The 27,704-nt window shown below is 39.8% G+C and overlaps 1 protein-coding gene across 1 annotated transcript in view; it reads right to left on the minus strand.

Annotated features, from left to right (window-relative positions):
* The window catches only part of OXCT1 (3-oxoacid CoA-transferase 1), a 162,356-nt gene that overhangs the window by 106,605 nt on the left and 28,047 nt on the right, over positions 1 to 27,704 (minus strand). Inside the window, exons 5-7 of the mRNA XM_070476631.1 lie at positions 25,960 to 26,109; positions 19,256 to 19,362; positions 16,390 to 16,450 (exon numbers count right to left, since the gene is read on the minus strand). Coding sequence (XP_070332732.1) covers positions 16,390 to 16,450; positions 19,256 to 19,362; positions 25,960 to 26,109 — 318 coding nt within the window. The remainder of the gene's footprint in view (positions 1 to 16,389; positions 16,451 to 19,255; positions 19,363 to 25,959; positions 26,110 to 27,704) is intronic.

Genomic DNA, 27,704 nt, shown 5'->3' on the forward strand with positions numbered 1-27,704 from the left:
TCTTCCAAAATACTGTATACCTCAGATCCACTACCACTCCCCACCTCCACTCCACCACTCAAGTCCAAGCCACAACCACCTCTTGCCTGGATCACCGCAAGTCTCCTCATTGGCTACCATGTGTCTTCTTTCCTGCCGCCATAAAAATCCATTCTACACACACCACCTAAAATCACAACCCCCTCATTCATATTTAAAATAAGGTGCAAGCTTCGAGAAAAAGCCCACTTGGCTACATTTTCAGAGTTTCACAATTCTTCTTATTGTTTGGTGTCTTAGAAATAAAGCCTCAGGACTTCCCTGGTGGTACAGTGGATAAGAAAGAATCTGCCTGCCAATGCAGGGGACACGGATTCATTCCCTGTTATGGGAAGATTCCACATGCCTCAGAGCAACTAAGCCTGAGTGCCACAACTACCGAGCCCATGTACTACAACTACTGAAGCTCGGGTGCCTAGAGCCTGTGCTCAGCGACAAGAGAAGCCGATGCAATGAGAAGCTCATGCACTACAATGAAGAGCAGCCCCTGCTTACTGCAACTAGATAACCCACTCATAGCAATGAAGACCCAACATAACTAAAAAGAAAATTAATTTTTAAAAAAAGAAAGATAATCGACTGTGTCCCAATACAAAATCTTTTGAATGTTAAAATAAAAAAAATTTTTTTAAAGAAAAGGAAAGCTTCAGCATTGTAATGGCAGGACCATGGCAGAGGAAATGTGGAAAGGCAGGACTCCAAGTGTTTCAAATGCCCCTTTCATTAAGCCATTCAACTTCCTACAGATCTATTCCAGAAATTTATCTGTGTCTCAGTTTCCTCATGGGTAATATTATAATAAACCTACTTCTCCTCCTACCTCAACCTGATGATTAAAGAATCAAATGAGATACACATATGCAAAATCATTTTGAAAACATAAAGCATTACAAACAAAGTAATATAAAATGCATGCTAATACAGAAGTGGTACTTAAGCATAGGGTTTTCTGGGCCTTTGCTTACAAGAATGAGGAGGCAAATCTAGCTGAAATAATTGACTTTCAGGAATTCCCTGGTGGTCCAGTGGTTAGGACTCCACACTCTCACCACCAGGGTCCCAGGTTCAATCCCTAGTCAGGGAGCTAAAATCCCATATGCCGAATGGCAAAGCAAAAATTAGTAAATAAATAACTGACTTCATCTTTCACTATTAGAATACATTTTGGCTGGATGGAGCCTTTTCTATTCCTTAAGAGGACTAGTGCCAGATAAGAGAACACACAACTACCCTAGTGAACCTCCTGATTTCAAGTTTCCCTTAGCAGTAAATAAGACATAATCAGATAACTCTTACAAACATGTTCCTGATTAAAAAGAAAATCAGAAGCTAAAATTCCTGGTTAGCTGGATAGCTGAGACAACCAGTCTCACCTTGCCCAAAGACTATCCGCAAGTCTTCTCCTGGGCTGTCTCTGAGAGGCGGGGGTACAGCTCTGGAGGAGATGAAAACCCAGGGCTGCAGGGCCCTTCCAAACCCCAGGCACACAGGACGACTCCAACTCTGGACCATTTCCCCAGCTCCTGGACACTCTGCCAACCAGCAGGAGCTGCGGTGCGTGCTGCACCCACGTCAAGCTGGGGAAGTCCTCACCCCATCACCCCAAGATACAGACACTGTACGTAAGAAACTGGCCCTTAAGCACGTGCTAAAATCTAATGGGCAAGAAAAAGCAAGATGCTTCCAATAAGATGAGTCTATCAGTACAAAGCTGTATTAAAGTCAGATTTATTGACAAAAGCACTGAGATAGTAAGCAAACTGTAAAAACTGTGGCAAGATAAGTAAGTTGCTATATATAATCTTCCTTTCTTCATGGTTTTCCCCAATACAGGCCTACTAAATTGCATAATCATTTTACTACTTCTACACAAATTCATATTATTCAATTTAATTTTTTCATTGATTCTCTTCAAACCAGCTTTCATTATTTTATTTCAGTTCTACTTAAGTTCACTGGTCCTTTAGAAAATAATACTTAGTGACATTCAATATATTTAGAGTATACACATGGAAATTATGCCATAAATCAAGGGTTTGAAAGTTTTTTTCTATAAAAGGCCAGATAATGTTTAAGGCTTTGCAGGCTCCATACTGTCTCTGTCACATTTTGTTCTTTTTCCAAACAACCCTTAAAAAAAAAATATATATATATATATATAAAATTTCTTACCTCTTAGGCAGTACAGAACAGGTCACAGGTTGCAGTTTATCAATTTTTGTTGTAAATAATAATTATGAACTAACAGTATATAGGATATATACAGTACACACAACAGAAATTAGCCTTTCCCTTATATCACACTGGTTCAACAGGTGCCCTTTTCCTAAAGCAGGTTCTAAAACTAGAAATGCTCTATATTAGAGAAGGATGAGAAAAAAATTCCACACAGGTATTCTTTTCTCTCCTCTTAAGTGGCCAAGTATAAAAGATGTTCACTAAGAACTAATGAAGAATCACTCAGAACGTACATATTTACAATGAAATTGAAAAGCCTACATTTATACAGTGTAGACGGATAAAACACAAATTTGTGAAGCCTCAAAAATTATACATAGATACAAAGCTAAAAAGCCCAAAATAGCTAGAATAAAATCTACCAATCCATCAAAAAAGGAGGGATGTATTATTAAAATGACTTTATTTTAGGATCTCTGCACTAACAATAAAAAAAAAAAATAGCACCAAAATTTTGTAAGGATAATGGCATACAAATGACTTGCTGTAATTGGTATTTCTACCCCACAATGCAATGAAGTCCATTGTAGCTGAGATAAAGGAACTCTTAACAGAGTTGCTTCATTGTTACCAAGCAACAAGAAATAAAATGTCAGGATCAGCACTTGATTTAATGTATTTTTACCATCAATAAACCATACTTCTATCCTGCTACTCTGGATGTAAATGGTCATTACGTTAAGGATTATATTTAGTACTCTTTAAGAGTACACACACACAAAAAAAAGAGTATGCAAACAAAAATTGCAGTAAAGCTAATTTGGGCACTCACCAAATTTATATTTTTTATATTTACTGCTTCCTTGGCAGAAACAACAAATAATAATAGTGATTCTATTACTTAGAAGGTTATTTTGTCAAAATATTCAACTACAATGTGTCTTCACTAAATACATCTTCATTAGTATTCAAATATTTTCAAATTTTTTGCATTTTATGAAGTCGAGGAAATGTCTCTAAACACTTCAATACTTCAAAATAAGTAGAATCAATCAGTTCATTTAGTTGTGTAAGGATATTATCATCTGTCAAAGCAATGTATATCTGGCTAAATTTGTAGCATGAAGAATTTATAGCTATCTCTTTCAGAGAGGAATAGCAAACAATTTTAAAAAAATGAAATCCAAAAGCATGAATAAAATCTTTAAGTGAAAAACTGTCATAAGAGAAAAACATGTAAATTAAGGATATCAGATAATTTAGCAGGCTTAAAAATCAATCATTTAAAATGATATCCATAGCTTACCACATCCACTCCCAAAGTTAACACTTGAGAAAGTGACTGCATTATGCCTTAGGATTGAGGGATCCCAGGGTTCTTGGTAGACTGGTGGGAAAAGGGTGTTCCTTCTTTATATTTTGCATCAAATAGCTTTCCTACCCCACCTGTGTTTTTAAAGAACTTGTGTTGAGTGCTCATCTCAACTGGCCTATGTGAATGAAGTAAAGAGGACTGGGATTAAACAGGTCCTTGCTGTCCTCATCTTCTGCCTAACAAAGAGAAGCAGGAAGCATTACCAGGTAAATACTAAAGTGCAGTGAAAGGCATTTACTGAGTATGCTTCACACAGTGAATGTCACATTTGACATTTCAGCCAAGTTTTCATAAACATCACATCTCCACATGTCAATCAGAGATTTGTGTGTGGGCATAAATCCCACACAGGCATGAGCAGGGGTGGATAGAACCTTTCATTTTTTCCTGTTTGTACCTAATTTTTTTCCCTTTTTACTGTTTCTTGGAAAAATTATGAGTTTCTCTATAATATCAAAAGGCATCAGCAATCTAAAGATTAAGAATAAAAGCAATCTAAGAGGAAAGGAATTATGTTTATCTCTTGGGCAGTTTCATTTTTTCTAAAGCAGGACAGAAGATGACCAGTCTCTAAAAAGTTGATACACTAATTGGCCTGCATGGTGGAGATTAAATGTTCACAAGATCCACTGAAGTGCAAGGTAAACAGCTAAAACAAACCCACTGTGTTCCCACCTTCTAGTATAAAGTGAACTAACCACCAGTATGGTTTCCTCTATGAAGAAAATGCACAAGGTGGTATCAACACAGAGTTCTCCAAACAGGGCCAGAAAGTCACAAAAGCCAGGAGGTTCCAGTATAAAAATCACATTCTCCATTCACCTCAGAGTTTTAAAGTCAGATTTAGGTCTCATCATCCCAGGAATGATTACAAGATGAACTAAGTATAGAAATACTTAGGAAGAAGATACTGCCATTACTCTTAAGATGGCTACCCTCACGTAAGACTCACTGGCCCACCACTTCACACTGGAGAAAGGGGAGTACGGCATTTCAAGTCTTCAAGTCCACCAGGAATACTCCACCTGCTCCTTCTTCCGCCACCCAGCTTACTCCCCCACCGGACACTGAAGAGCTATCTTCCTCACTTCCCTGAGGTCTCTGCTCAAACATCATCTCAGTGGCATTATACCTCATCTTTGTTACAGACCAACCCATCCAGATTTCACTTTTGGAATTCCTGGTGGTCCAGTGATTCTGCATTCTCACTGCTAAAAGCCCAGGTTCAATCCCTGGTCAGGGAACTAAGAACCCAAAAGTCTCACAGTGCAGATAAAAACAAAATTTAACTTTCTTCTCTTGACAGCTCATGTCCCTTTCATGCTTTGTTCCATTTCTTTAATATTTATCAATATCTAATATACTATTGGAGAAGGCAATGGCACCCCACTCCAGTACTCTTGCCTGGAAAATCCCATGGGCGGAGGAGCCTGGTAGGCTGCAGTCCATGGGGTCGCTAAGAGTCAGAGACAACTGAGTGACTTCACTTTGACTTTTCACTTTCATGCATTGGAGAAGGAAATGGCAACCCACTCCAGTGTTCTTGCCTGGAGAGTCCCAGGGACGGGAGAACCTGGTGGGCTGACGTCAATGGGGTTACACAGAGCCGGACACGACTGAAGTGACTTAGCAATATACTGTATATTTTACTTATTTATTGTACCTATTGTCTATCTTGAGCATCATCATGTAAGCTTGTGAAGGATATAATATCTGGTGCTTATTTCAAAATACTTCAAGAGGAGCTTCCCTGGTGTCTCAGTGGTAAAACAAATCCACCTGCCAAAGCAGGAGACGTGGGTTCAATCCCTGCCACAATCAGAGAAAGCCCGAGCACAGCCACAGACAGCCACTGCAGCCAAAGCACAAATACATAAATAAAAATCATTTTAAAAAATATTACAAGAGGAGAAGGAAGGAGATGGGGAAGGAGATGGGGCAGGAGTGATCAAGGGTGGGCAGATATTGGAACTGCAGGATGAACTCAGATGGGTTCATTACCCTCTTCCATTTACTGTTGTGTATGTCCATTATCCTTCATAATAAACATTAAAAGCAAAAATCTGTAATACCTTTACACTGCAACCTGCCCTTTTCCTCATCCACTAATCAGAAAAAAATAACACATCTTCATGCCCAGATGGCAGATGAACCCCTAATATTTTCCTTTAATTAACCTCCTCAGGAGACATGGCATGTGCCAAGTGCTGGCACAGAACACAGAAGTCACAGTTCCCAGAGCATGGCTCTTCTAAACAAAAAGTCTTAGGATATCACTTTGGAAAATGATTTTCCATATGTTAACACCTTATGACTTTGACGTTTTTTAAAGGGACTGATAATCACAATATTTCTGACAGTGGCTCTCTCTGCAGGAAAGGCAGGCAGATGACAAAGAGAAGAAGCAATCCTCTAATTCCTACCTTAGGTGGGTTTGCAGGTATTTGATTTATTATTATGCCTTCTAACCTGCACAGGCTACGTGTATATAATACCAGTATGCATCGAATATCATGTAATAGATATAATTCTTTCACAAGCAAATACATAAATATACCATAATATAAATGTAATAAAAATAACTTTATTGAAGTCATGATAACGAATATATTTGTCTTAACTAAAAGCTGAAATTAGCTAAAACAGCTTAAAAGGCTCTGTGTAAACCCTGCCATCTTCTAACACCAGCCAGGGCACATGCTTGACGAAACCAGCCAGGTTATTTCGGTCACAGGCAGCCTTAACAGCCTTCCGTGGCTGAGTCAGATGACCTTTCCTGACAGCACAGACATGACAGGCTGCTTGCAGGAGACAAAGTATCTACAGTCTCCTGAGCGAAGAACTCCCGCCCCTCCTCCTGGGTTCTCTATTATAAGCTGCTTTTTTTTTTTAATGTAGAGACAATTCCCAGAGAAACCTATAGGATATGCACCCCAGAGACTGGCCAAGGGGCACGTGGAAAGTCGAGGGTTAACAGATCCCTGAGAAGCCAAATGAGTTCCAGAATCCTGCTGCTAATGATACACATGGAACACAGCACCAGGAGTTGTTCCCTGGCTGGTTTCGCACTTAAACTTGTGAAGTTTATCAGGGAAGATTTCACCCACTCAAGGAGAAGGTCCAGAAATAACATTGCCTGGCCTAAAAAGAGAAATGTGTTTGTGACATGTGTGCCAATATGTACACCCACTTGTACTATTTTTCCCAAGCAACTATCCACAGGTTCCTTAAGAGGGAGAAGAGACAGCCAACTTTATGGGGAAACACACGACTGGCTGCAGGTTTTAAGAGATGCAATGCGATATTCCTATCAGTTTTGTTAAAGGGAAAAAGACATACTGATCACCTCTTTGGTTTTCCACAACTCATGTTTGTTTAGAACACATCTGAAAGGTAAAACATTTCCATAAAGGAGGAATGTGTCACTTTTAGAGAAACCAGAAATAATTCATTCCAAGGGTCATCTTGATATTTTCTTCAAGATAAATATACTGGTTTTCAGTTCAGTTCAGTTCAGTTCAGTCGCTCAGTCGTGTCAGACTCTTTGTGACCCCATGAACCGGAGCACGCCAGGCATCCCTGTCTATCACCAACTCCCGGAGTCCACCCAAACCCGTGTCCATTGAGTCGGTGATGCCATCCAACCATCTCATCCTCTGTTGTCCCCTTCTCCTCCTGCCCTCAATCTTTCCCAGCATCAGGGTCTTTACAAATGAGTCAGCTCTTCACATCAGGTGGCCAAAGTATTGGAGTTTCAGCTTCAACATCAGTCCTTCCAGTGAACGCCCAGGACTGACCTCCTTTAGGATGGACTGGTTGGATCTCCTTGCAGTCCAAGGGACACTCAAGAGTCTTCCCCAACACCACAGTTCAAAAGCATCAATTCTTCTATGCTCAGCTTTCTTTATAGTTCAACTCTCACATCCATACACGACCACTGGAAAAACCATAGCCTTGACTAGACAGACATTTGTTGGCAAAGTAATGTCTCTGCTTTTTAATATGCTGTCTAGGTTGGTCGTAACTATCCTTCCAAAGAGTTAAGTGTCTTTTAATTTCATGGCTGCAGTCACCATCTGCAGTGATTTTGGAGCCCAGAAAAAGAGTCAGCCACTGTTTGCACTGTTTCCCCATCTATTTGCCATGAAGTGATGGGACCGGATGCCATGATCTTTGTTTTCTGAATGTTGAGCTTGAAGCCAACTTTTTCACTCTCCTCTTTGACTTTCATTATGAGGCTCTTTAGTTCTTCTTCACTTTCTGCCATAAGGGTGGTGTCATCTGCATATCTGAAGTTATTGATATTTCTCCCAGCAATCTTGATTCCAGCTTGTGCTTCCTCCAGCCCAGCATTTCTCATGATGTACTCTGCATATAAGTTAAATAAGCAGGGTGACAACACAGTCTTGACGTACTCCTTTTCCTATTTGGAACCAGTCTGTTGTTCCATGTTCAGTTTTAACAGTTGCTTCCTGACCTGCATACAGATTTCTCAAGAGGCAGGTTAGGTGGTCTGGTATTCCCATCTCCTTCAGAATTTTCCACAGTCTATTGTGATCCACACAGTCAAAGGCTTTGAGATAGTCAATAAAGCAGAAGTAGATGTTTTTCTGGAACTCTCTTGAACATCTGGAAGTTCACAGTTCACATATTGCTGAAGCCTGGCTTGGAGAATTTTAAGCATTACTTTACTAGCGTGTGAGATGAGTGCAATTGTGCAGTAGTTTGAGCATTCTTTGGGACTGCCTTTCTTTGGGATCGGAATGAAAACTGACCTTTTCCAGTCCTGTGGCCACTGGTGAGTTTTCCAAATTTGCTGGCATATTGAGTGCAGAACTTTCACAGCATCATCTTTTAGGATCTGAAATAGGTCAACTGGAATTTCATCACCTCCACTAGCTTTGCGCGTAGTGATGCTTCCTAAGGCCCACTTGACTTCACATTCCAGGATGTATGGCTCTAGGAGAGTGATCACACCATTGTGATTATCTGGGTTGTGAATAACTTTTTTGTACAGTTCTTCTGTGTATTCTTGCCACCTCTTCTTAGTATCTTCTGCTTCTGTTAGGTCCCTACCATTTCTGTCCTTTATTGAGCCCATTTTTGCATAAAATGTTCCCTTGGTATCTCTAATTTTCTTGAAGAGATATCTAGTCTTTCCCATTCTATTGTTTTCCTCTATTTCTCTGCATTGATCACTGAGTTTTACATCTTGTAAATTAGATTGATACTGGTTTTACATCTTGTCAATTAGAGGAGAAATTATAAAGCAAGAAAAGAAAGAGATGGCTTGCATGTTCTTTTGCCATCTTGTTTCTAAGTTCAAAAAGAGGGACTTCCATGGTAGTCCAGTGGCTAGGACTCTGAGGTCCCAGTGCAGGGGGGCAGATAATTCAATTTCTGGTTGGAGAACCAAGATCCCACATGCTACACAGCAAAGAAAAAAAAAAAAGCCCCCAAAGATTTTAAGGCACCTGAGGGAATCATCAGGGCTTCCCTGTATGGTAAAGAAACCCGCCTGCACTACAGGAGACCTGGGTTCAATCCTTGGGTCAGGAAGATCCCCTGGAGAAGGGAATGGCAAACCACTCCAGTATTCTTGCCTGGAGAAGCCCATGGACAGAGGAGCCTGTCCTCTGGCAGGAGGAGCCATGGCAGGAGCCCATGGCAGGCTACAGTCCATGGGGCTGTAAACAGTTGGACACGACTGAGCAACTACACTCTTAAGGAATCATCACTAATATTTTAGATATTTATAGTACTACCTCCCCCCCACTGACTCCTTTTAAAACTCAAGTTATAGTGGGTACCCAGGGAGAAAGGCTGAAAAGATGTAGACCCAGGAGTGGGGTGAAGCTGCAAGGAGGCAGGCTCCACCCCAGATCCTGCTACTGAAAAGTTCCCCCTGGCCTGATCTATAAGAGAAAGGAGATGAGCTAAGAGGTCTAAAAAAAAAGTCTTTGTCTGAAATGTAGGGTGTAGTTGCTGTCAAAGCGCCCACTGCTTTAAGTTCCTGCTGGACTAGAATAGACATTCAATCACCACATTCAGGGAAGTTTGTGAAAAGCTGCACAGCTCAGAGAGGCTACATAACAGAATGAACAGAGTCTAAGAGGAGGGCTGAATCAATTCACAGGGCTACAGATCCCACCCAGGATGATGCTTTTCTCAAAGCCCTCTTGGAGGCAGATGGTACAAGAGGCAAAAAGACCTTCACTGGAATAACTGGCAAAGAAGACTGGAGACAGAGGAATATACTGGCCCCAAACTCCCTATCTGCTTGATTCTAACAGTTAGCATTGAAATGGACTACATTCAGAAAATTCAGTATCTTTCAAGATTTTGAAATATCACCCATTGATGATGATTTGAGAGTATTTCATAAAATAGTGGAAAAGCGCAGGCACCTGGGAATCATGTTTCATATGGGTCAATCTTAGCCCCACCTCGCTGTGTGACATAGATACACAACCTCACTTCTCTGTGCTTTATAGCCCTCATCTATAAAATAAGGATAGTAATGATTCCTCTCTCATAAGACTATTGTGAACATTTTTTAAACATCCATTAAAATACAGAAGTGAGTAATACATAATAATTACTTGGTTAATAGTAGTTATTATTACTGTTAATACAGAACAGGCAGGAAAATAGGCAGGTAATTTATGATCTCTAAGGACTCCCTGTTAAACCAGCTCATAATCACCCATCTTACCAAGACCACTACACAGGAAAGCAGGATAGGGCTAGAGGAAAAGAATTATAGAGTCCTGAAGACCAATGCAGGTCACAGAGCACACAGAACACAGCACAGAAGGAGAGCTGGAGGTCCAGAGTACTCACTGGACTAAGAATAATACAAATTCTAGATAGATTCTTCATTGTCAGAAAACACCCAGTCTACTCATCAATCCCAATTTCAAATATTTTACACTTCCAAGAGCTCAGTTCTTGCAATTTAACCTAAAGCCATGTGGACCTCTTCTACTATAAGCAGGCAGAGGGGGCAACCTTACCATAATTTATTGTCTAAATTGCTGTTTTTCTTACATTCCTAAACTAGAATTACAAATTAGATTTCATCTTGATCCTTCTAATTAGCCTCTGTCTAATCAAACTTTCTCCAGGGATGATCCTGTTTTTTATCTATGTTGATCAACACAGTAGTCACTAGCATGTGGAACCAATGAAGAGAAACTGAACTCTTACTTTATTTAGATTAATTTAAATTTTTAAATTTAAATAAAGGACAGAAACAGCAAGGATGTAACAAAAGTAGAAGAGTTAAGAAGCGGTGGCAACAGCAATCAGGGCAGAAAAAGAAGCAAAAGGAATCCAGATAGGAAAAGAAGAAGTGAAACTCTCTCTGTTTGCAGATGACATGATCCTCTACATAGAAAACCCTAAAGACTCTACCAGAAAATTACTAGAGCTAATCAATGAATATAGTAAAGTTGCAGGATATAAAATTAACACACAGAAATCCCTTGCATTCCTATACACTAACAATGAGAAAACAGAAAGAGAAATTAAGGAAACGATACCATTCACCATTGCAACAAAAAGAATAAAATACTTAGGAGTATATCTACCTAAAGAAACAAAAGACCTATACATAGAAAACTATAAAACACTGATGAAAGAAATCAAAGAGGACACAAAGATGGAGAAATATACCGTGTTCATGGATTGGAAGAATCAATATTGTCAAAATGGCTATACTACCCAAAGCAATCTATAGATTCAATGCAATCCCTATCAAGCTACCAACGGTATTTTTCACAGGACTAGAACAAATAATTTCACAATTTGTATGGAAATACAAAAAACCTCGAATAGCCAAAGTAATCTTGAGAAAGAAGAATGGAACTGGAGGAATCAACCTGCCTGACTTCAGACTATACTACAAAGCCACAGTCATCAAGACAGTATGGTACTGGCACAAAGACAGAAATATAGATCAATGGAACAGAATAGAAAGCACAGAGATAAATCCACGAACCTATGGTCACCTTATCTTCGACAAAGGAGGCAAGGATATACAATGGAGAAAAGACAACCTCTTTAACAAGTGGTGTTGGGAAAACGGGTCAACCACCTGTAAAAGAATGAAACTAGAACACTTTCTAACACCACACACAAAAATAAACTCAAAATGGATTAAAGATCTAAACGTAAGACCAGAAACTATAAAACTCCTAGAGGAGAACATAGGCAAAACACTCTCCAACATAAATCACAGCAGGATCCTCTATGACCCACATCCCAGAATTTTAGAAACAAAAGCAAAAATAAACAAATGGGACCTAATGAAACTTAAAAGCTTTGCACAACAAAGGAAACTATAAGCAAGGTGAAAAGACAGCCCTCAGATTGGGAGAAAATAATAGCAAACGAAGCAACAGACAAAGGATTAATCTCAAAAATATACAAGCAACTCCTCCAGCTCAATTCCAGAAAAATAAATGACCCAATCAAAAAATGGGCCAAAGAACTAAACAGACATTTCTCCAAGGAAGACATACAGATGGCAAAAAAACACATGAAAAGATGCTCAACATCACTCATTATCAGAGAAATGCAAATCAAAACCACAATGAGGTACCATTACACGCCAGTCAGGATGGCTGCTATCCAAAAGTCTACAAGCAATAAATGCTGGAGAGGGTGTGGAGAAAAGGGAACCCTCTTACACTGTTGGTGGGGATGCAAATTAGTACAGCCACTATGGAAAACAGTGTGGAGATTTCTTAAAAAGCTGGAAATAGAACTGCCATATGACCCAGCAATCCCACTTCTGGGCATACACACCGAGGAAACCAGATCTGAAAGAGACACGTGCACCCCAATGTTCATCGCAGCACTGTTTATAATAGCCAGGACATGGAAGCAACCTAGATGTCCATCAGCAGACGAATGGATAAGGAAGCTGTGGTACATATACACCATGAAGTATTACTCAGCCATTAAAAAGAATTCATTTGAATCAGTTCTAATGAGATGGATGAAACTGGAGCCAATTATACAGAGCGAAGTAAGCCAGAAAGATAAAGACCATTACAGTATACTAACACATATATATGGAATTTAGAAAGATGGCAACGGTAACCCTATATGCAAAACAGAAAAAGAGACACAGATGTATAGAACAGACTTTTGGACTCTGTGGGAGAGAAGGCCAGGGTGGGATGTTTCAAGAGAACAGCATCGAAACATGTACATTATCTAGGGTAAAACAGATCACCAGCCCAGGTTGGATGCATGAGACGTTCTCGGGCCTGGTGCACTGGGAAGACCCAGAGGGATCGGGTGGAGAGGGAGGTGGGAGGGGGGATTGGGATGGGGAAATACATGTAAATCCACGGCTAATTCATGTCAATGTATGACAAAAACCATTACAATATTGTAAAGTAATTAGCCTCCAACTAAAAAAAAAAAAAAGAAGCAGTGGCAAGAACACACAGAAAAACCACACAAAAATCATCTTAATTACCCAGATAACCATGATTGTGTGGTCCCTCACCTAGAGCCAGACATCCTGGAGTGTGAAGTCAAGTGAGCCTTAGGAAGCATTAGTATAAACAAAGCTAGTGGAGATGATGGAATTCCAGCTGAGCTACTTCAAATCCTAAAAGATGATGCAGTGACATTGCTGCACTTAATAGGCCAGCAAATTTGGAAAACTCAACGGTGGCCACAGGACTGGATCCCAAGGAAAGGCAATGCCAAAGAAGGTTCAGTTCTGCTCATTTCTCATGCTAGCAAGGTAATGCTCAAAATCCTTCAAGCTAGGCTTTAGCAGTACATGAACCGAGAGTTTCCAGATGTACAAGCTGGATTGAGAAAAGGCAGAAGACTCAGAGATCAAATTGCCAACATCCATTGGATCATAGAGAAAGCAAGGAATTCCAGAAAAAAACAACTACTTCTGCTTCATTGACTATGCTAAAACCTTTGACTGTGTGGACCACAACAAACTGGAAAATTCTTTATGACATGGGAATACCAGACTACTTTACCTGTCTCCTGAGAAACATGTATGCGGATCAAGAAGCAACAGTCAAGACCGGACATGGAACAATGAATGGACTGGTTCAAAATTAGGAAAGAAGTACGTCAAGACTGTGTACTGTCACCCTGCTTATTTAACTTGTATGCAAAGTACATCATGCAAAATGCTGGACTGGATGAAGCACAAGCTGGAATCAAGGTTACCGGGAGAAATATCAACAACCTCAGATATGCAGATACCACACTAATGGCAGAAAGCGAAAAGGAACTAAAGAGCCTCTTGATGAGGGTGAAAGAGGAGAGTGAAAAAGTTGGCTTAAAACTCAACATTCAAAGAACATTCAAAGAACTAAGATCATGGCAGTCCCGTCACTTCATGGCAAATAGATGGGGAAAATAGTGACAGGTTTCATTTTCTTGGGCTCCAAAAATCACTGCGGACAGTGACTGTAGCCATCAAATTAAAATAGGCATTTGCTCTATGTATTTTATACTAAAAAAAATAAAATAAATTAAAAAAAAAAAAGAAGAAAAGCTATGATAAACCTAGACAGAATATTCAAAAGCAGAGACATCACTTTGCTGACAAAGGTCCATATAGTCAAAACTATCATTTTTCCATTAGTCATGTATGAATGTGAGAGCTGGACCATAAAGAAAGCTGAGTGTTGAAGAATTAATGCTTTTGAACTGCAGTGTTGAAGAAGACTCTTGAGAGTCCCTTGGACTGCAAGGAGATCAAATCAGTCAATCCCAAAGGAAATCAACCTGGAATATTTTTTGAAAGGACTAATGTTAAAGCTGAATATCCAATTATGTGGCCACCTGATATAAAGAGCTGACTCACTGGGAAAGACCCTGATGCTGGGAAAGACTGAGGGCAGGAAGAGAAGGGGGTAACAGAGGATGAGATGGTTGGATGGCATCACCAACTCAATGGCCATGAGTTTGAGCAAATGTGGGACAGTGAGGACAGAGGAACCTGGCATGATGCAGTACATAGGGTTGCAAAGAGTTGGACACAACTTAGTCACTGAACAACAACAACTGTTTAAATTCTAAAAGTTGCATTGGGTACTGGCTAGCATACTGGGCAGTGCAGGTATAATCAATTAGCAGTGGCAGCCAGCAGCACTATACTGAAGGGGATCTGTGTCTAATAGGACAGAGTGCTGTGAATAAGAGATGTCTGTTCTTGTACATGGGAGGGCAGCCTTTATCATATTTGCAGGCTCAATTAAAGGATTTTACTTCCCTTTCCCTTATGCCAACAGCGAACATCTTTTCAAATATCTTCACTAATTCTCAGACTACTAGGGATTCATTCCTGCTTTCAGAAGAGATAAGACTGGCTGAAAAGAACTAGATTATAAAAGGGAAAAAAAGAAAGAACATCACATAGGACAATGCATATAACCCCCATAGTACTCAGAAATAATACTCATTTGTGGTAGTTTTACAGAAGTCCATACAATCAACAGAGTTAAACTATCAATTAGTTTAAGCTGTGTTATAGGCTTTTTTCAGTACTGTTACAGGTATGTGCAATGGAGAGGCCATTAAGATGATTTGATTAAAAAAAAACTGCACAGAGATTAAATCACATTATCCATTTTATTTTATTTTTTTTTCTTTTTTTTTCCATTTATTTTTATTAGTTGGAGGCTAATTACTTTACAATATTGTAGTGGGCACATTATCTATTTTAAATGAAGAAAATACACTGAAGCCATTGCAAAAGAAACCATCCTGCTGATGTTGAAAGCACCACATTTCCCAGCACTTTAAAAATAGTACACTTCAAATACTGTCAACTAACCATTCTTCCATAAAAGGGGGGAAAAAAGAAGCCAAACTATGGCCATCTAGTAAAATAATAATAATACACTGTACTTTCCAAGAGAGAAACAGAATTCTAACATTTGATTGTTTAAAAAATACAGCAGCACTGCCTCCATGAAATATCATCTTGGTCAAGTGCCTGAAGGAATGAAAAGATATCCAGTACAATGGTACCATCACAAGAAAAGTCAAGAACATACATTCTCATTTCCAGATTCCAAGATGGGATCCTATAAAGCCCTCCCATGGGGAAATATATCTCAAATCCCATGAAAATCTGGTTCCAAAGTGATCCCCAAAGCCTACATGAATCATTTTGAAGTCTCCTTTTACGTTCCAATATATATACACAAAATGGCAGGGTTTTGGTATAAGCACCTATTTCTATCCCAGAGCTTTAACCCTATGCACATTTTAGAATTATTCAAGTCTCTTCTGAACAAACCCTGAGATGTTTAGAGGAGAGTCAGTTAGTGCATTAATTCAACTGTCCCAAATAGAACCACATCAAAGCAATGAGTTGTACTACCCTCCTTCCTCCTCAAAGTATCACCACTCTCTGTCACAGTGAAATAAAGAACTTCTCCTGATACAACTTATTATTTTCCTTGGGATTCTTTTTAGAAAAATTCATCCCTGAGATTTTATCCAAGAAGGTCCAATTTGCTCAAGTACCAAAGAATTTTTATGAGCTGGTCAGCCTCATAGCTTGGTTCCCAAAGTGAGCATTCTAGTGAGATCCTAGCTAACCAGAAAGCTCAAATTCCAGCAAAGTTTCAACTATCATATATTTAAATAGAATCCTTCAACATCCAAAATGAAAAAAATGGTGACTGTCCTTCTTCATGAAAACAAATGAACTGTAGTACTTTTTCTTAAACTAACACATAACATCAACTTTAAAAAAGTAACATTAGGAAATCAGAAATAACCTCTTCTCTTACCTCCACCACTGTGGTTTCTGCAGCTTTGCACATCGGCAAGTTGAAATTCCTTGCACTTTTCCTACATTAGGGGTGAGGGAATAAGGAAGTGTGGAAAGAAGGCCAAAAATAAGAAGTGTCTCTCTCAGCTTTAATTACAGATTAAAAGAATTTCTGTAATCTAAGACTCTGTGACTCTTTTTAAAAGAGTATATCATATTTTCTATAAGTTCTATAGCTATTTTATAAATAAAAACAATGCAATGGCCACTTAACAAGAGAAAGAACTATTTTTCATTTTCAGCATATAATTATATACAGAAAAATAAAATGAATATTAATGAGTTTAATTTCTCTAAATCTTTTAACTGAAATGCCACTTTGTTTCTATAGTTAAATATTTCACTGAACTTGCTCTTGTTAAATATTAAGAAGAGTAGAAAGTGCTTTATCTGAGAAGGTATAGTAATTATACTCATTATTAAAGAGAAATCTATTGCTGAAATTAACTGAAACATTCATGGGTAATTTGTGAGTCACTTATAAAGATCATTCTGGAGAACCAACTTCTAATGAAATTTTTGAAACTACAACCCCCACATCAGACCCTGAGGTATAAAAAGAGGAGGCCAATTTTGCTGACGGTTCTGCATTCCCAAGTTCCTAAATTCATACACTTACTCTAATAATAAAACAGATCACCAGCCGAGGTTGGATGCATGAGACAAGGGCTCAGGGCTGGTGCACTGGGAAGACCCAGAGGGATCGGGTGGAGAGTGAGGTGGAAGGGGGAGGATCAGGATTGGGAATACATGTAAATCCATGGCTGATACATGTCAATGTATGGCAAAAACCACTACAATATTGTAAAGTAATTAGTCTCCAACTAATAAAAATAAATGGGAAAAAAAAATTTGAAATGTGTTCTTGTTTCTGAGAGTGTAAATTGAAAGGAAAAATTCTTTGGTAAAGAGAAATAATTCACAGCCATGTCTTACCAGCCCTTTGTGCTAGCAATGTTTCTTTCACTCAGATTCAAGAATAGATGTGTCCTTGAGAGAGGAATATCTCTATATACTTTCACAAGCTACTGTGTTGGATTCCATCAAACATCTAGCATCAAAAGCTCCAAGGACAGAGTGGCCTGAGGTGCAGGCATGCAGGGCCTGCCCACTCTAACAATGGCCTAGACAGACCTCTGTACCAGTTGTTCCACTAAACATGAAGGTCAGCCTAGAAGTCAGATCTTAAGAATCTAGGCCACCTGACCACTGGCGACAAGCACTCTCATTTCACATCAAAGCTCAATGGCTACTGAGCAGAAACCACAGGCATAAAGTCTGTGCTCAGAATAGCCCTTGTGCTGTCTTTAGACAACAGGCAGTAAAGCACAGGATAAACTCATGGAAATATTTTAAGTAATTCATTTCCATTTGCTACTATATAATTTCATTAATCTTCAAAAAAAAATTAGCTTCATAAACATTACACCAAGGTGTCAAATAAAGGTAGATAGCATGCACAATGTCCTCTGTAATTGCTGAAATTAGTTATAATACCAAAAACTGACTAAATTTGGGGACTTCCCTGGCAGTCCAGTGGTTAAGACTCAGCACTTCTACTGCAGGAGGCACAGGTTTGATTCCTGGTCAAGGAACTAAGATCCTAAGTGCCGTGGCCCCATCAAAAAAACAAAATCAAACAAACAAAAAAATTGGCTAAGCTCAAAAAATCAAATACAGCATATTTAATGTCATATAAAGTGTTAGTCACTCAGTTGTGTCCACTCTTTGTGACCCCATGAGCTGTAGCCTGCCAGGCTTCTCTGTTCATGGGATTCACCAGACAAGAATACTAAAGTGGTTATACATTCCCTTCTCTAGGGAATCCTCCCATTCCAGGGATTGAACTCTGGTCTCAGGCGTTGCAGGCAGATTCTTTACCATCTGAGCCACCAGGGACGTCAATGTCATACAAGATCCTCAGAAATGAAACAGTAATGTGAGAGTGATCACTGATATCTTAACTGTGATCATACCAAAGCTGCATTTGGTAAAGATTTTTTAAAAATCACTAACAAAAAGCAGGAAATGGACCATATTATAAGAAAGAAAACTATTTCGGTAACCTAACAGGTAAAGTCTTCAAAACCAAACATTTTGAAAGCTTTTGTAAGTATATTCAAAGGTGGCACAATTTTCAAAAAACAACTACATAATACCTAAATCCAAGATACTGAAACTTGGTATTTAGTATGCTTAAGGTAGTCAAAAGATGTTGAAATCTATTAAGTGGCTTAATATCTGTGGCCATCCAGATAATGAAAATGAAAGCTAAGCATTATTAATGTTAATCAACTTTCCAAACATCATCTTTATAAGCACTTCCTAGTAGACACCAACAAGCCTGGAAAAGAACTGACCTAAATGCTTATTAGCAATATTTTTCCAGAATATCAAACTAACTTAGGTGTTTTAAGACAATGCATATAAATAACGATGTCAAAATTAAATATAATTGTGTGCTTTTGTCAGCTTTTCTAAGTATGTCACAACACTGTAATTAGTCTTAGCCACTAAAATACACAGGACAAAAGTATATGTGACTATATACAAGACTAGAATAGAATCAAATAGTTAACAAACAGTGCCCCATGGGCACCAATTAGTCAGAACAGATGTCCTCAAGTGCACCAAACCATCATGGCCACACAGCAATGGTTCTGCACACACCTCCACACACACACACGTGATTGATTTTAAGCAATCTTTAAAGTAAATTTTTAAATACCAAACACATCAAGGTATCCATTTTGTAATCATAATTTCAGAAACATAATGTTGCTAAAAGGCATCACGATGAACATTTTTTAAAACCACTGTAATACCTGAAAATCACGTTTCCGGCTCGGTCTGCCTTCCAGGCTTTCACCAAAGCAAAATCCCCTGTGATTGCTTCCTCCAAGATAAAATGCTGACCTTTAAACTCCCTCACCTGCAAGAGACAAAGGGCATCTTCAGGATCTGCACAGGGCTTGATTGGTTGTGATACCTGCTCTGATGCCTGTGTATGTGTGTGCTCAGTTGCTCAGGTGTGTCTGACTCTTTGAGACCCCGTATACTGTAACCCACCAGGCTCTTCTGTCCATGAAAGTTTCCAGGTAAGAATACTGGAGCAGGTTGCCATTTCCTACTCCTGAGGATATTCTCCGCCCAGAGCTCAGACTTGGGTCTCTGTCTCCTGCATTGGTAGGCAGACTCTTTTCCACTGCGCCACCTGAGAAGCCCTGCTAGTTACTTATTTGCCTAAGTGTAACTTACTTATTTTCTTAAGTGTATTACTAAACTATTAACTTCCCAACCCAGAGGCAGGCGGGGTCTTTGCTGCTGAGCCACCTGGGAAGACCCATCTGCTCTGACAGAGACAATTAGGGCAAGAAGGAGAAGATCTAAACTGAGACTTCAAGGATGAGTAGTGTTGGCCAGCAGTCCCCAACCTTTTTTGGCACCAGGGACCAGATTTCATGCAAGATAATTTTTTCATAGATGGGTGTGGAGGGTAGTTTGGGGGTAATTCAAGTGCATTTTATTTATTGTGCACTTTATTTCTATTATCATTACAGAAGCTCCACCTCAGATCATCAGGAATTAGATCCAGGAGGCTGGGGACCCCTGGACCAGGGTTCACTCAAAGTGGTAAAGAGGAAACTAAGGGAGCAGCACATGCAAAGGTCCGGTGTAGGAGAGCTTGGTAACTGTGAGGACCTGAAAATGCTATGTGCTTGTGGCACAGACTGCATGTGTTAGCACTCACTTTATTACTTCTGTGAATAAGTTACGTACTGACATGAAAAAGGCCCCTCCTTCCCTCCACTCTATGGCCTCCCTGGCAGCTCAGGCAGCAGGAAACCCAACTGCTACGTGGGAGACCTGGGTTCCGTCCCTGGGTCAAAAAGATCCCATGGAGGATGGCATAGCAACCCACTCCAGTATTCTCACCTGGAGAAATCCACAGACAGAAGAGCCAGCGGGCTACAGTCCATGGGGTCACAAAGAGTCTAACCCAGCTGAGAGACTAACACTTCCAGTTTCCCTCCACTCTAGCAAAAAAACTATATAGTTGCATGAAACAGGCAGTGTATTATTTTCCTACCTAAAATAGTTATAAAATCCATTCCTCTCTCCTAATTAATTCATAATCATCTGCTGAGATTTTAATTGGGATTCCTAGAATTTATAGACTAATCTGGAGAGAACTGATATGCCATATCCCACCTGTGAGCATAATATAGGCCGACATTTTTTAAAGTCTTCTTTTACCTCCGTCAATAGTTTTATAATTGCCCCCCAAAAAACCTCTGTATATACTTTCTAGGTTTACTCACAGGTGCTTCATGATTTTTGATGGCCACTGTGACTATTCTATTTTATTCTATTACACCTTCTTTTCTGTCATTACTGGTCTAATGGAAGGCTATTGATTTTTGTATGTTTATTGACTTTTAATTCTACTCCAAATGGAACAGATGGGGAGAAAAAGCATAAAGCAAAACTATGCTGTGGCATTTTGTTCCCTTTTGCTTCATGGGACTTAGCTCTGGGAGTTGAAACAAACAGGAAACATCAACATCACATTCCATCACCACTCGGGATGGAAGCCGTTTGAAGGCTGAAGTCCATTCTCATTCCTACTGCGCCTCCTAGTGGAAAAAACTGCATGCATTTTACAGAAAGCTTAGAGAGAGTTCGGGTACACAAACTTTTCTTAAACTATGGTTTAAAATAAGAAACTCTGTTTTAAAAAATTATAGTTAATTTATAATATTGCATTAATTTCAGGTATATAGCAAAATGATTCAAATCCCAGATATGGGATTCAGACATCCCATATATGCACACATATGGGATTCCTGGGTAGCTCAGCTGGTAAAGAATCGGCCTGCAATGTAGGCGACCCCAGTTCTATTCCTGGGCTGGGAAGATCCCCTGGAGAAGGGATGGGCTACCCACTCCAGTATTCCTGGGCTTCCCTGGTGGCTCAGGCAGTAAAGAGTCCACCTGCAATTCTGGAAATCTGGGTTCAATTCCTAGGTTGCGAAGATCCCCTGGAGGAGGACAGGGCAATCCACTCCAGTATTCTTGCCTGGAGAATCCCCATGGGCAGAGGAGCCTGGCGGGCTACAGTCCATGGGATCGCAGAGTCAGACACGACTGAGCGACTAAACACAGCACATGTACACTTATACATATATATATTCTTTTTCAGATTCTTTTCCATTATGGGTTATTACAAGATACTGAATAAAGCTCCCTGTGTTACAGAGTAGGTTCTTGTTTATTTTTATATAACAGTGTGTAGATGTTAATCCCAAACACCTAATTTATCCCTCTCGCCCACTTTACCCATTGGTAACCGTAACCTTGTTTTCTATGTCAGTGAGTCTATTTCTGTTGTGTAAATAAGTTCACTTGTATCAATCTTTTAGATTCCACATATGTGATATCATATGATATTTTGTCTTTGACTGACTTCATTTAGTATGATAATCTCCAGGCCCATCCATGTTACTGAAAATGGAATTAATTTATTTTTATGGCTAAGCAATATTCCATTGTATATATGTACTACATCTTCTTTAACCATTCACCTGTTGATGGACATTTAGGTTGCTTCTTTTTCTTGGCTACTGTAAATAATACTGTTATAAAACACTGGGGTACATGTATCTCTTTGAACTAGGGTTTCTGTCTTTTCCATATATGCCCAGGAGCAGGACTGTGTTCCACTCTGGCTGCACCAATTTATATTCCCACCATCAGTACAGGTTCCCTTTTCTCCAGTCTCTCCAGCACTTATTATTTGTAAACTTTTTGATGATGGCCACTCTGACCAGTGTAAGGTGATACTTCATTGTAGTTTTGATGTACATTAAAACAGAAATCATTTCTTACAGAACAGTTTCCTTAAAGATATTATGCCACTTTATGTCAGAAAAGATTAATGAATTTAGGTAATCAGAGATGAATGAGGATCATATTAACATGAACTTAGATAAATTATATGAAGGATATTTGTAAGATACACATCAATAGTTTTTTCAGTTCTGTCACTCAGTCATGTCCAACTCTTTGGGACCCCATGGACTGCTGCATACCAGGGTTCCCTGTCCATCACCAATGCCCGGAGTTTGCACAAACTCATGTCCATCGAGTCAGTGATGCCATACAACCATATCATCCTCTGTTGTCCCCTTCTCCTCCTGCCTTAGTTTTTTAAGTCTTATGAATTTCAGTCATCACCAGTGATGATAGTTGAGTCTTTTCCATGCAGACCTAGATAACACATCTAAATATATGCCAACTCAGGGCAAAGTAAAAACACTGGCATTTTTTTCTATTCCAATTATATAACTTCCTGAAGGGGCTACACATCAGCAGTTGCTAAGTGTTAGCTATTTTAAAATTTAAAAACAGGGATGGAATTGGTTTTGTCAAACCAGCTATTATACTCGCTTCAGTCACTCCACGTCCTCATATTTCCATCCTTTCTTGAATCCACTCCGTTCAAATTTTCACCATTCCAGAAAAATCCTCTATTCCAAAAAAATCACCGTTTAAGGTCACCAAAGACCTCCACATTTTCAACTGCAAAGGTCAACTTCCAGTCCTATTACTCAACTCCTTCATTCTCTGACACATTGGTCACTCCTTGCTTTGTAAAAGTTTCCATCTTCCAAATCACCAGCCTCCCCTGGATTTCCTCTTTACTCACTGGACACTCCCATTTTATTCGCTGCTTCTTTTCCTCTTTTCAATCTTTAAATGCCAGGCCTCTTCTAAACCCGTAAATGCAAAAGAGGTGTTCTCTGCACTCCAGCCCTCTTCACTCAAGTCCCATGGTTTTAAACACCACAAGCTGATAATTTCTGTGTTGGGCAGATCTGCTAGAGAAGGGATAGGCTACCCATTCCAATATTCTTGGGCTTCCCTGGTGGTTCAGTTGGTAAAGAATCCGCCTGCAATGTGGGAGACCTGGGTTTGACCCCTGGGTTGGGAAGATCCCCTGGAGAAGGGAAAGACTACCCACTCCAGTATTCTGGCCTGGAGAATTCCATGGACTGTATAGTCCATGGGGTTGCAAAGAGTCAGACATGACTGAGCAAATTTCACTTGCTGATGCCTCCAAAGTTCCTATCCCAGCTCTCAAGCCTCCCTGAGCTGACCTAAAACCTACTGAGTAGCTCCTCTTGGAGGCCAATGAATCTCTTAAACACTCAAGTTCAGAAAGAGCTCCTCGTCAACTCTCACGCTTGGCCCATCCCAATAAGCAGCATGCTTGGTTTGTGTCTTTTCTTACTCAGTAAATTGTGTTGGCTCTACTGTAAGTTTATTTCCCAATTGCAACCACTTCTCACAAATTCCACTGTCACCACCTCAATCTAAACAGCCTTCTACTTCTAATTGGAAACAGCTCCTCATCTCTCTCGCTGCTTCTGGTTCTGGGTCTCAGACAAAAAGCTCACTCCCAAAAGCCACAGTGATCTTTCCAAAATGTAGCTCAGACCCCATCACTCTCCCACTTCTATTCAATACTCTCAACCCTTCATCACACTCAGTGAAGTCCAAGCTCATATGACCTGGCTCCTGCCTCTCTTCAATCTCCAATCCTACCACTCTCTGCCTCATTCACTCTGTTCCAGCCTCACTGCCCTGCTGTTGCATACTCAGAAAGCCTGCCAAGGACCATGTCCTTCCCCTTCCTTCTAACTAGAGTACAGCCTACAATCTTCACCTGGCTCATTCTCCTATCTTATTCAGGTCTCTACCAAACATCACCTCTCAGAGAGGTTCCCCCGACCCAGCCTGGAACATACCTTCCTGGCCATTCAGCACCCTCTCTGCCTTTGCCCTACTTGATTTGTTACATTATGCATCTGTCTGTCTCTTCATTTCTTGTCAGTTCCCCCACTAAGGGGAACTTGGCCTAGAGGACCCCTTTTCCCACCACATTTGGACTGCTGCTGCTGCTGCTGCTAAGTCACTTCAGTCGTGTCTGACTCTGTGCGACCCCACAGACAGCAGCTTGCCAGGCTCCTCCATCCCTGGGATTCTCCAGGCAAGAATACTGGAGTGGGTTGCCATTTCCTTCTCCAATGCATGCATTCCTGCCAAGTCGCTTCAGTCGTGTCCGACTCCGTGCAACCCTATGAACAACAGCCCACCAAGCTCCTCCATCCACAGGATTCTCCAGGCAAGACGAGTGCTTGGCAAACAAAAGGACCTCAAATAACTATCACTAATTCAAGGAATTCACTCATTTCCTCCTCCCACCATAATCAAGGAAAATAAAGTTGGCTAACAAGAATCATTTCTAGAGATTATCTGTTGTATTCTTCAGGATTCAGACAAAATTACAAAACTGCTAGATGCCTACACCTGACTCCAGGCTGAAATGAACCCAGGCATTCAGGACAGATTTTAGTCTATCCTGTGTTTTCACGGGGTGAGTTAATGATGTAACTTCTAGCAAGCTCTCAAAGCTTTCACCAGATTTTGCTGGCTATTGATCTATATTAACTAGGATCCATCTTAATAATTAGGTTCCTGTCTTTTTCTTTGCAAAAACTTTTTAAACCTAATCAGGTAAAAAACAAGATAGAGTAAGAAAAACGTTAACAAAAGTTTTGAGTCAATATAGGTAACCCTAAGCAGAAAAGGCGCAGCTCCAGATGAAGGACGCTGCTGGAGACATACACGGGACAGTAGGGGGATGAGAGCAATGACCTTTATCTTCCCTCAAAACCCCAAGGGCACAGCTAACATCCCTACATGAAGCAAGGTGACAAGACCCCTTGATATACTAAGTTCTCACTTTTCTAGAGGTAAGTTCAGCAGTCCATGACTTTTGTTAACTCTCATGAGCCATGTGGGCAGGGAGAAGGGAAAGATACCAAAAATACAGCAATGAAATACTGGCCTGTGTCATTTTAAAAACTGGCTCCTGAATATCTCAAATACCTGTATCTAGAGTTCTATTCTTTTCTAATGTGTGAGTAAAGTTACCTAGTATAATGATACTCCATCCTATCCAACACTTTAAATAAAACTAAGTTATTCAGTCTAAGGCTCAAATGTGTTCAGTGTACAAAATGAAGAATAAAGAAGATAATATAAACTTGGTATTTATTCTACTCATATTATATATTTACAACCATTCTCTGCTTTTTAAGATTATAGACAAATTTGTGATTTCTTTGGCTTTTTTCCCCTTCTTCAATCATATCCAGAAGGGCCCTGAACCTGAAGGGTTTAATACCATACATATTATCGTATTAAATAAAGTAGCTGTATTTTATTTTCCACATAATCAGCAATTATACACACTCCTAAATATCTTAAAACCTACCATAAAACTAACCTTGACTCTCATTTCTATGGATTAGTTTCTTTCCTAGCAGATGTTCAGTTTTAGGTAGAAACTGTACCTAGCATATGTATGTTACTGAACGAAATGACAGTGTTTTATTCTCACCCAGGTATGATTTTATACTTATTTACCCAGTGAGCCCATCTGGAATCCTGTGCATCTTACCTCTCTCGGCTTACTGGCAATGGCAATGCTGCCATCTTTGTTGTATTTGATCGGTGACCCCCCTTCTTGCACCAGGGTCCCATACCCTGTGCTGGTGTAAAATGCAGGAACTCCAGCCCCACCTGCACGAATCCTCTCTGCAAGCGTGCCCTACAAGTGAGCAAACAACAGTGCATCAAAAGTCCATTAAGCACACTTCTGTCTGCGGACACAAATCCTTAGCCACGCGGTCCCTGCTCTCTAGGTGTTTATCCATCTAAACCACCCCTGGCAGTGCATACTGGTCTACCTCACTAACACTGCAGGTTAGAAGATCAATGCAAAACAATGACTGTCTCTCTAGACAACAACCTCTCTATTTTTAATCCTTAATTTGTAATGGAACTGCTTATTTGTATACTCATGTTTTCAGTTCCCATGTCTCCACTGGTTTCTCTACATCATATCTTACAAGTCTATTTGTAATATTTTTAAATCAATTTTCAAATCTGAAGTATATAACTTTAATTGTATACATCAAAAACATACAATAAAATATCATATTTTACTGTGTGCTACATGTAGGTACAGCCTGAATCTTATCATAAACAACAATATCATGATTATATAATAATAATGTAAAATTTCCAGGTATTTAGAATGTATTCTAAACGTTCTCTTAAGTATTTTATCTACTATGTTATCTAACTAAGGAAAAATACAAATGACAAAGACTACAACATACAGCTGAACTGGTTTTTAAAAAGCCAAGAGAAATCCAAATTTTGCTTCAGAGTAGGAACAGCTATATGAAAAACGTCTTTGTATCTTCTGATCACTCTGTCTCCCTTTTAGGTACTAGTGATTTCAAATCTAATTTCCCCAGCTATCTCTCACCACCACCTGCCTTTCTATCCAGTTTTCCTACTGGGAAATAACTCGGGCCCTAAACATTTGCTGACATGACCCCTAACATGAAACCTCTTGTTATGGTCTAGTTACATCATATTCAGTTCAGTTTAGTTGCTCAGTCGTGTCCAACTCTTTGTGACTCCATGGACTTCAGCATGCCAGGCCTCCCTGTCCATCACCAACTCCTGCAGTTTACTAAAACTCATGTCCATTGAGTCAGCAATGCCATCCAACCATCTCATCCTCTGTCATCCTCATCTCCTGCCTTCAATCTTTTCCAGCGTCAGGGTCCCTTCCAATGAGTCAGCTCTTCGCATCAGGTGGCCAAAGTATTGGAGTTTCAGCTTCAGCATCAGTCCTTCCAATGAACATTCAGGACTGATTTCCTTTAGGATGGACTGGTTGGATCTCCTTGCAGTCCAAAGGGCTCTCAAGAGTCTTCAACACTACAGGTCAAAAGCATCAATTCTTCTGTGTTCAGCTTTCTTTATAGTCCAACTCTCACATCCATACATGACTACTGGAAAGACTAAAGTCTTGACCAGATGGACCTTTGTTGGCAAAGTAATGTCTCTGCTTTTTAATATGCTGTCTAGGTTGGTCATAACTTTTCTTCCAAAGAGTAAGCGTCCTTTCATTTCATGGCTTCTGTCACCATCTGCAGTGATTCTGGAGCCCCCAAAAATAAAGTCAGCTACTGTTTCCACTGTTTCTCCATCTATTTGCCATGAAGTGATGGGACTGGATGCCATGATCTTAGTATTCTGAATGTTGAGCTTTAAGCCAACTTTTTCACTCCCCTCTTTCACTTTCATCAAGAGGCTCTTTAGTTCTTCACTTTCTGCCATAAGGGT

Source organism: Odocoileus virginianus, chromosome 14 (assembly GCF_023699985.2).
Source record: "Odocoileus virginianus isolate 20LAN1187 ecotype Illinois chromosome 14, Ovbor_1.2, whole genome shotgun sequence".
In the NCBI taxonomy this organism is placed as follows: domain Eukaryota; kingdom Metazoa; phylum Chordata; class Mammalia; order Artiodactyla; family Cervidae; genus Odocoileus; species Odocoileus virginianus.